This window comes from Manacus candei, unplaced genomic scaffold, assembly GCF_025592945.1.
Source record: "Manacus candei isolate 608988 ecotype Guabito, Panama unplaced genomic scaffold, ASM2559294v1 h1tg000050l, whole genome shotgun sequence".
Lineage (NCBI taxonomy): Eukaryota > Metazoa > Chordata > Aves > Passeriformes > Pipridae > Manacus > Manacus candei.
Window position 1 is genome coordinate 8960858 of NW_026138098.1, and position 10936 is coordinate 8971793.

The 10936-nt window shown below is 37.4% G+C and overlaps 1 protein-coding gene across 1 annotated transcript in view; it reads right to left on the reverse strand.

Annotated features, from left to right (window-relative positions):
* NHLRC2 (NHL repeat containing 2) overlaps window positions 1–10916 on the reverse strand; it is a 32346-nt gene extending 21430 nt beyond the window's left edge. Inside the window, exons 1-5 of the mRNA XM_051799936.1 lie at window positions 10506–10916; window positions 8344–8496; window positions 4360–4815; window positions 2321–2442; window positions 661–790 (exon numbers count right to left, since the gene is read on the reverse strand). Coding sequence (XP_051655896.1) covers window positions 661–790; window positions 2321–2442; window positions 4360–4815; window positions 8344–8496; window positions 10506–10668 — 1024 coding nt within the window. The 5' untranslated portion in view covers window positions 10669–10916. The remainder of the gene's footprint in view (window positions 1–660; window positions 791–2320; window positions 2443–4359; window positions 4816–8343; window positions 8497–10505) is intronic.
* Between the last annotated feature and the right edge of the window lie 20 nt (window positions 10917–10936).

Consider the following 10936-nt stretch of genomic DNA (forward strand, 5'->3'; position numbering starts at 1 on the left):
CCTCACAGTCAATAAAACATGGCTGTTATGAGATGTCAGCTTCAGGTGTATGTTAAGTGAATCAGCAAAGAAAGCTACTCAAGTCCCCAGAAGCTGATTCTTGCATCTTATTATGCAAAGATTTATTTTACCTCCTGATGCTTGCAAGATTTGTTCTGAGGTATTCCTCTCCTATCTGACTGACTGTGTCATGACCTTGAGCCTAATGATTTTATGTCACCTAAACAGGAATAAACAGAGGTCCCCAACTAAAACTATTTTTATTTCCTAAACCCAAATATTTACAAGTGGTCAGACATATCTGTACAGTCAAGGAAAGGAACTTCTGTACAACACTTCCTTCTTGTAAAATGTACCTGCTGCTTAAGCGATCCTGGCATAAAGCGCTGGCCTAACAAAAGCAGTCACAGTTTCCTTTGTATTTGGGTCCATTAACCACATAACTTGCCACAAAAGAATTTTTCTTTCATCAAGTAATATTTCAGGATCCTAAGCAGAACTGCAGTTACCACCTGCAATTGAAACCAGTGGTTTTTACACTCAGTTGTATAGAAAACTTTAATTTTTTTATATCTCAGATTAATACCGAAACAAGGAAACATATAGCAAACAGTTATGCACATGTAAATATGAGATGTTAAAGTTCAACTGATACACTACTTGAACTTCCAAAGACCACATCCCACGGAGAGCTGATGGGCTGTTCTTCTCCTTTTGCTCCACCTTCCTTATCAACACCTTGTATCCCAATGCCTGCCACAGTGGTCACCATCTCTAATTCCAGGTCAATCTACGTGGAGCAAAATGACACACATGGAATACATAAACTTAACTTGAAGTTACAGATAATTTAAGTTAGATGTCAAAACCAGAAAAATTCTAACAAATATCAGGTATTTATTTATGTAGGAAAATAATTAATTTTACCACAACGCTTGCTGATGGGCAGGGGAGCGCGGGGAAGAAGCAGGCAGCATGAAAACCATGTGCCTGGAACTCTCTTCCACAAGCAACAAAAATTAACACTGCTCTGTCAAGATTTGTTCAGCAGCTGTAGAAGAAAGCATCCCAAATTTCCAGATAAATACTTAAATAAACAATGGATGTGACTGTTTTATTTTAAAATTCTATAGGAATATGATGTAAAAACTCACATACTGTATCTCCCATCTCCATATCAAATAATCTGAGCAAAGCAAATTATTTTTTCAGTTTATTTCATGCCCTAGAGCAAAAAACGATTTTATTTCATTTCTGCAACCTAAATCCCTTTATTTTCCTTACCCTTTCACTTACTTTCTAAGTGACTTCCAATACCTCCCATGAATTTATCAGGATGATCGTGTAAAAAGGGAGTCTTTCACATATGGAATCTTCTAACTTCTGTAGCAGTAAATGCACTCCTTTTGCAAGGTCTATGGTCTGCACAAGCATTTGAAATAATTTCCTGCAGCTATTGTGTTACTTTAATTCTTGGATACCATCATGGCACATTTTGATGAAAGGGAACAGCTTACTACCCTGGAAAATGCTGAAGCAATATGATCCAGATCTTCAGGTGTTTCTGTGCTGTCTTTGCTACCTGCAACACTTAATTTCCTGTGGTCACCAGGCTACAGTGGTGAATATTAATAAGATGAGGACTCCGGAGAAAATGACTTTGGTCACCAATCAGACATAATGGTGAGGATCTGAGTACAAGATCTTCTGAGATGCATACAATACTTTAAATAATAAGGCTACATTATACTGCCATCACCAAACTTAACTTCTGATTATTCTAAATTTCACCTAATCAAATGTAAGATCCAATTCCTACAAGCTAAAACTCTGCAAGTGTTCAATCAAAAAGAATACACATGCAGCCAATTCTGATATTAAGGCAGTTACCTGTATTTTAGAGATCCAAACAGTTAAAGGAAGTTTAGATATTCACTGAAACACAGCAGTACAATAACTTTAGATAAGAATCTGATACTACTGGAAGTGAAACAAAACCAGTTTTTGCTTCCAGTACTAAGAATAGATGTTTCTCATAACAGGAAAGTAATAGTGACTAGGAAAAAAACCACAACAAAACCCTGTTGTGCTATAATGAGGAGACCATCTCATCTTCAATTGACAGGAAGCATAAAGTATATGTAGCCTTTAAAAAACCCAAACAAACCTGCATAACAGCATTTATTTATAAGATATTGGACCAAATTTTCTTCCTGACATTAAGGATATTCGGAGAGTCATTCATTTGGTGTAAACTTTCACTTGCGTAAATAGAATACAGTACGAGATTAAATTTTTAGTTTCCTTATGGAAAATTTACCTTCCTAATTAGGTGATTTTCTGTATCAGCTACATAAATAACATTATTTTTTATAGCAATCCCTTGTGGTGAGTTGAAAGCTGCCTCTGAAAATTTTCCATCTCTTCTTCCACTGTTTGGACCTATAAACAAAACAAAGCAAACTCAAAAGTAATTTTAATAAAAAGTCACCTTAAAGTCCATACATTTAAACCTGTAAGAGAATTACATATTCTAAGAGCTGCTCTCACAGCGCCTTGTACACTTCATGTTATTACTATTTTGTGTAGTCTCAGTTTAGTCACTCTGATATGTAATTAAAATAGCCTGGTGCTAATAAGTTTTGAACCCATTCTGAACTAGTTCTCTGCTTCTTTAAGCTCACATTTCAGAGAAGTCTTAGTAAGGTTCTAAATTGTTCTAGAGGGGTCTAAATAGGGTTCTAAATTGTACTGAAGGACAACAGCAACAATGAAAGACAAAAAAACTACAGCTCTTTCATTCTCGAATATATCAAAACAAGCCAACAGGAAAAACTTTAATTTCCAAAACTCTACTTAATTTCATTAGTTTAGATTTTGGTGTAATCAGAAATGAAATTAACATCTGATTAGCAACATTTTCTCATTAATAATAATAATTAGGTAAAAGATGACATGGAACTAATTACACAAAAGAACAGCGAGAATGATGGAGCGACAGTCTTCTGCACAGAACAATCAAGAAACAGAAAGGAACATGACCTGAATATAACAGTATGAAGGTAAGCATCATATTTCAGAGGGAGTAGCATTTAAAGTGCATTAGCAGTATATGTCAGCAGGAGACATTTAGGTATGAGTTATGTGTGTATCGTGATTTATGATGCAAATACAACAATTTCAACCTTTGTGCATGCCCACGTTTATTGCTGTATTATCAACTTCATTACATTATTTTCTGCCCACTGAGTCATTTAACTGAGTCACTGAAACACAAACTTTTACAACCTCCTGTCAGAAGTCCATTTAGACCTTAACAGATATGAAGGACTGAAGTACTGGTGTATCAGATTCCAGTAGTTTCCCTTGTAAGCGTGAGGGTGCATATCCCCAGGGAAGGGAATAGCACAGAGTGCCAGAGGAAAGACGGGTACCAGTTGGGAGATTAGGACACTCCCTCCGAATTCCTGTTTAATGACCATAGCAGAACACTACTGGGTAACTTGAGGGCAGAGATTAATCTCACATATCAAGCAGAAACCAAATTCTCTCACTTTTGCCATTAGAAATTCTGATTGTACTTCCTAAATTTAGACTAATGCCTTAATGATAAATCAGGTTAACTTGGATAAATAGCCTGTCTATCCCAATAAACTGTTACTTCAAACAGCAAGAGATTTTTCCTTCCTTTCTTTAAACAGCAGTGCCACTGGTATTTTTATGAGGTTCGTAGGATTCTGCCACAGTGCAGGCATTAGTCAACACCAGACTAAGTAATATAGGACACATCGGCACACAGGTCCTGATTCTGAGACATGAATGAACCATTGTTTCCAATAATTTGGGGATTTGACCACTTCCTAAATCTGTCTATCATGGTTGCTCATAGATGGACTGTCTGAACAGCTATGTACATAGTGCATTACGATGCAACTTTGACCACTTTAACCAAAATTCCACATTCTCTTCTTCTATTGGAAAGAAAGGCATTATAGTCTGTCTTTTCCCTTGCTGCTTAATGCGGATTCCTTATACCTAAAACCATTTGTAACTCTCTCAGAAGAACACAAAATGTATTTTCATAATTCATACTGGAACTTTAGTCAATGAAGCAATGAAAAAAAATTAGGCATCTCAAACAATTTTGCATTAACAGAGTCCCACACTGATGGTCTTACACTATATACCCCCAAATCAATAAAAGTGCTTTTAGTACAAGATAAAATTCTGGCAATACCTATAAACTGCCAGGTCCTTCAAGAAAAGAATCAGCCTACCAGGCCCAGCAAACATCCTCTACTCCTAAACTGAAATTACTATGATAAACTTATATATATATATATATATATATATCCTTACCTCCAATAGTGTGCAGAATTTGTCCATTTTTACGAATAACCAAAATCCTATGGTGTCCAGTGTCTGCTATTACCAGCCTTTCTCCTGAATTATCTACAGTCACTTTGGCAGGAAACAGCAGAGGAGAAGGTGGGAGGGAGTCTCTGTACAGCTTTATTCCAATGCTGTTATCTTTGATTTGTCCTCTTTCCTTGTAGAATTTCAGTGTTATAGAAGTAAATAAAAACAATTTCTCTCTGTGTCCCTCTCCAACAAGTGAAAACAGCATATTTCCACGAGGCCCAAGGATGACCAGGGTTGGCCAGCAGGACACTTCTAGTTCATGCCACAGTGTTGCATCTGCGTCGTTTACTACAGGGTGGACAATATTATACCTCAGAACGGCACTTTTAATGTTATCCAGAACCTTCTCATTTGGGAATTTCGCTGAATGGACACCAACAATAACAAGACCATCTGAAAGGAAAAATAAAGTTGTGCATTGACATGTACTTGAATGAAAAAAACCAAGGAAAAATGAACCACAGTTCTCTCACAATGTGACTGACTGCTTTCTGGAATGACAGGGAATTTGAACAAACAAAAAGCAATTACATCTCAGTAGGAATACAAAAAACTATGTATAGAAAATACTGAAACTTGGAAATAACACTTCAGTGAAATTACTGAACTTTAGGACCATTACTTTCCCAGCTGTTTGACATTTAGTATGTCATAAACTGTTCTTAGTTCCTGAACCTCTATATACTAAGGTAGAAAATACTTTCAAAATAATTACGGGTATGTTGTAGTTCAACAGATACTTTGGTTTTTTTTCAGATGCTTATGACACCTAACTGCCTTCTGATTGTCTTATACACAATTACGGTATTTAATTTTTTTCCAACGTTAACCAGAGCCGCAAAAATAACATTGAACTCTGGAAGTCCAGTTACCTTGATATATTTATCTCTAGATAAACAGTAAAAAAAAAAATGTATCAGCTTCTGAAATCAACACAGTATTCTATATTTCAAATAAAAATGGCAGTGCTGACAACTGTGACAAAATGACAAATAACACCTGCAACAAACCAGGCAGGCTTGAATATAACAATTTCACAGATACAGAATTAAAGAGTTGCTATAACTGATACAGTCTTTATCATCTCCATAGTTGCAGAATGTTGCAACATCAGACAGCTGAAGTTGTACTATCATTAACTGCTGAACTCCAACCACCAGGTCAATCAAATATTTTAACTGTAAAAGGACCATCACCAGGGCTTATATTTGTCCTTCAAAAACATCATTAAAGCTAGAACACCTGAGCAACACAAATAAGTTATAACATCCCCTCATGAAGAAAACTCTTGCAGAAACTGATGGATGCTATGCTGAGAAATAACAATATGCACACCATTTAAAACACTTTACTTGAAGGATTACAGCAGAGCACAACACTGGATTCATGCCAAGCTATTTCTGAATATTAAAAAGTACTTCCTCTTATAGAAGTAATTTCTGGACTGCTGATAACATGAACTGAATATGCACTGGGGTTCAAAATAACTTTCTGAATGCCACTTGAAACACAGAAATAGCACCACTGAAGATAGCAGCGAGAACATATCAGATAAAGATCCTGGACGACATTTAATCCTATGGAAAGCAGTCTTCATTTTGAAACAGATCTCCTGAAGTTCCAGACAATAGAACTATGGCACATATACTATGATATATTTAATGATTTAGGATCATCCTGCATAGTCTCTTAAGTTTAAACTTCTCATGTCTGATGATCACATTGCTTAACATTCAACATACTCCACATAAGAGGGCATTTGAACCGCATAAAAAGTAATCAGAGTATCAAAAATGTATGTACACAATGCACAATCAAGAAATTCATTTCTTATAACTAAGAAAAAAATAGGCAGTATTCCTTCAAATATTCAAACAAGAGATTAAAGATCCAAATGCATCATGAGATAGATGCTCTGTTAAAACAGGATGCTTTGTTCTTCCAACTTTTATCTTTCTCAAGTTTCTTGAGTCAACAACTCTCCCCTTCTCTTTCTCCTAGTGATTAGTAATTCACATTTATCTTGGGTGAAGAAGATGCATACTGATATAAGTTCATGTACTGAAGTATTTTTCAATGGTTAAAAACCCACAAGCCTTGATATATTTTATACATATTACTGTAATGCTAAGATTTACACACTTTGCACAGCAAAGAAAGAATAAATAATTCTGGAAGGGTTGATAAAAAAAGTCATGAAAACAGCAGAAAAGGATAAAACCAGAGATCTATAGTGAAAAAAAAGCCCAATGTATTTTTCTCTTTGTTTGAACCATCAAGCACCTTAATCTCTTCCTGGATCCAACTGCTATCCTCTGCTTCCTAATGGATTAAATTTAAAATTAATGTTCCACACACCTGCTCTTCTTTCCCTTTACTTCCACTTTCACCCCAAGTATCTTTTTTCTCACTCTGGTTCCTGCAGGAAGAGGATAGCTCAAATCCAAAAACAACTTACAAGGACAGTTCAAATACAAAAATCATTTATCACCATCAGCAAAGTACTTTCCTTGAGTAGTAACTCCTATGACAGGAAGTTTAATACAAGTCAAAGAAAAACACGTCTCCAAGTGGGCCTTAAGCTCAGAGTGCTGCAGCCTCCTCTACACCAGTATAGAGATGTACAAGCAGTTTAAAGAGAAAGCTTGGGGGGAGAGGTTGTTAAAATGAAAATTTTGTTATCAGCCGATTTAACGACTTAGCCTTATATAACAGCTATATTATAACTATACTATAAAATATTTATAATTTAAATATATTGTTCATTATATGATCAAAGTAATCTTCTGAAATCTCAGGCTAGACCTTCTTCCCAACATGCCTAATATCCACAGCAGTCCACTTATCATTTGCTAATCACCTTCCACTTAAAACTGACTCTCTCCCAAAAAAATGCCATGAAGGTTTTTCCTTATTAGACAAAGTTCCTAATATCTGAAACATTATTCCACATTTCAATTTTTTTCAAAGCAAACAGCTAAGCTTTCCAAGGTAGAAAAATCAGTGTGAGTCTTCTGCAAAGTGCTCTGTAAATGTATGTAAAGGACTATGTAAATTTCAAAGGTATTGCAATCTCTTTTTCTAGTAAAAGAAGGTAATACATGAAAAAAAATACTGCCAAAATTAATCCCAATCAGAAACAGTAAGGGAGAACCAGACTTAAGCATTTTAAGATACTTTTATTTATTACATATAGTACAATATTTTTAGGGCTGAAAGTAACACTGTTCTTTATCTCACAGTTCAGTCTGTTAAAATATCCATGATAAGTGAGTAGCTGACACACTGTGTAAGACCACAACTTATCTCTGACAAGTCATCATGATGACAAGAGACTGCATTCTAAACAGAAATTACCCTGCATTTTTATTCACTCAGAGTGGGAGATAGATCTAATTTCAGATGTGACATTAAAGAGCATAATTCCCTCTCTAGAATACAGGACTATTAAGGGTATACAATATGATGCCAATATCAAAAAAATTTTAAATTGAGCTTAAATATTTTGTTATTTGAGTTCCAATGGAAAAAACCCAAGTAATCTTAATTATATCCATACTACCACCTTTACTGTATTCTTCTCAGAGCTGGTTCCTCAGTCAAGTGTGAAGAGTTACATATATTAACTTTGAGCTTGCATCTTACATCACTGAGTAGCTTTTTTTGAAAGATATCAGATTTTAAGCACATATCCTGTTTGTCTAACTATACAGACACAACAGATGCTTTATTTAACCCTATTTAAAAATGTGATGGAAATATACACAGTCACCTTTTTAGGCTACTTAAAAGATTAGAAGACATTTTTAGTCACCTCTGAAATATTGCCAGGAGCTTAGTAACCAGCAACAAAGTGACTCAGCTACTCCGCCTGCAACACTGCCAGGAAATTCTATTCCAAGCAAACCAAAGCACTCTTACCTTTATCAGAGTACTGGTGCTCTAAGGCGTGGAGATCAGGCAGCAGGTGCAAGCAATTGATGCAGCAATAAGTAAAGAAATCCAACACCACAACTTTTCCACAAAGGTCTTTGTGAAGAGAAATAGGACCTTCAGTGTTTAACCATTGCAGATCTGGAATTCAGAGAACGGTGATACCCAGTTAGGGGAAGGGCAGGGAAAGGCAGACACTTATACCTAATTTGCACAACACCACATAATGCTCCTGACACATTTAACTTCAAAAAAAAAAGTTTGACATCCCTTTCCATGCAAGTAGAAAAGGAAACAAAAAGTATTTATCCAACTCATCCTTATGTTCCACAATTCTTCATAAATATTATTAACAAGATTTACTGTAATATCAAAGTGTAGTTTACAGCTTTAAATAGGCGCCTTTTAATTGAAAGAACATGCAAGTCTCAGAACAAATTTCATACATTTTAAAACATGATTTACATTATTCAACTCCCAACAACATCACATGGGTAACAATCATTTCAAGCTCACATAAAGGCTAATAAAAGTTAGAAAGTGTTAAACTCTTAATGATTTTTCCAACAGTTTTGTAAAGAACTGATTTCAGAGATCATTGAAATATTTTTGTGCTTATAGATTTGATTTTGATTTTCAAAGTTTGAAATGACAGGTTTAATTCTATTACATGGGAAGAAATACAACATTTTCAGATAGACCCAGCAGGACTCATGCTCATTTATTCTAACAACTTGACACAAGACATGAAAGTATTCTTTCCTCACTGGTAACTGATATTCCTCTGATCCCATTAAATGCTGGTATCAAGATAAGGAATAAATATCCTAGAATATGGTCTGCTATTATTATCTCTTAACATTTCTGAAAATCTTAGAGGGAAAAGACAGATGTGATACAATGTTAACTTGAACTAAGTTTTTGAAGGCCTTTTCTTAAAAAATGAATGTTGACTAATCTAAAAATCCTCAAAAGTTCCACTGACAGTTTCAGCAAACCAAGTTCTTGCAGCCCCAGAAGTTATTCCTGCTGAAGTCAGCAGGAGGCTGTTCTCTGTTTCACTAAGAGGAAGACTGATCTCGACCTCCATATACTTATAAACATAAATGAATTCACATACATTTAGCACTGGTGACAATAATGAGAATAATTTATCAAGTGTATGCATTATTTCCATACTATAAGGGTTTTACTTTTTAAAAGAAAAGGGTAGTTCATTTTGCTGCATTGCTCCCCTTTTCACTAGAACTAAAATACCTTTAATTAAAAAGCATTTGAAATGAAAAATGTTGGCTATCTATTTTAGAGGAGAAAATAAGTTGACAGAAATATTGTGAAACAATATTTATCACAAAAGCTAAAATTCAGTTCAGGGGTCTCAATCTACGCAAAAAGAACATTCCCTTTGCTTCAGTGGTTAAAAGTCATAATTCATTCCCATGATACATGTGATTTTAACCCTGAAGTTCACCTCCTGAGGTCTCTGTCTGGCAGTCAGATGTGAGCTCCAACAGCTGCAGAGAACCTCACTAAGGTTTTAAGGACTACGAGCAGGACTTGGAAGATCATACAAGGTTTAACCCTTGATTTCATCCTTAGGACAAGAAGAGATGTAGAAACGCATTAAATGTGTGAAAGGGGCAAACCACAGAAGGAGGATCAATGACATTTCCAGCACAATTTGTATGATCAGGGGTAAGTCATGGGGAGAGAGAGATGAGGAACATCCTAAGGGATACTCAGGGAAACCAAGGGAGCTCAGGAGAAAGCTGGGAGTTAGTAAGGTTCTCGCTAGGACCAGAGGTGACAGATACCAATTCACTGTACAGATGGGAAGAGCTTTATTAAAAAAAAAAAAAAAAAAAAAAATTAAAACCAGTAAATTAACGAAGCTAGCAGAGATTTAGAAAAGGGGTTTTAAAGAACGGGGCTTTTGCAGTACCGGGGGATCATGTTTAAAGGGCTTCTTTCTCCTTTCCCTTCGCTCCCGGTGCTCCCAGGAGTGACACCTCCTGTAGCTACAAGTGCCCTTTACAAGAGCGGCTCAGGGGACCGGCCCTGCCTGGCCCCGGCACCTCCGGGCAGAGCGCTCACGGCGGGAGCCGCAGCTCCGCCACCTCCCCGGGGAGGCCCCGGGCCGCGCCACCCACCTCCGCCGAGCTCGGGCACCGTCAGGTCCCGCTCCCGGCTGTCCACCTTCTTCAGGTACTGGTAGACCAGGTTCTCCTTCTCCTGGGCGGTGTCGGCGTCGAGCAGCGCGTACTCGAGCTGTGTCTGTGCGGGCAGGAGCCCCGCCAGCCCGCCCGCCGCCATCGCCTCGCCCGCCCGCTGTTTACGGGCCTGGCGCTTCAGCGCCGCACATTCGGCACCGCCCGCGCCGCCGGGCGGAACGCCGCGATGGGAAAAGGAGATAAACCACAAAGCACAGGCACGCGGTAACGCGCCTGCCTTAAAGCGGGACCTCCTCACTTATTCCCCGTTTCTACATATCCTTGGTATCCACAGCAGCACATTCCCGAAGGGAGCCCGCGGTGGAGATTCCCGCGCGGCAGATTCAACACAGCCCGCCTTGTCCCGACCG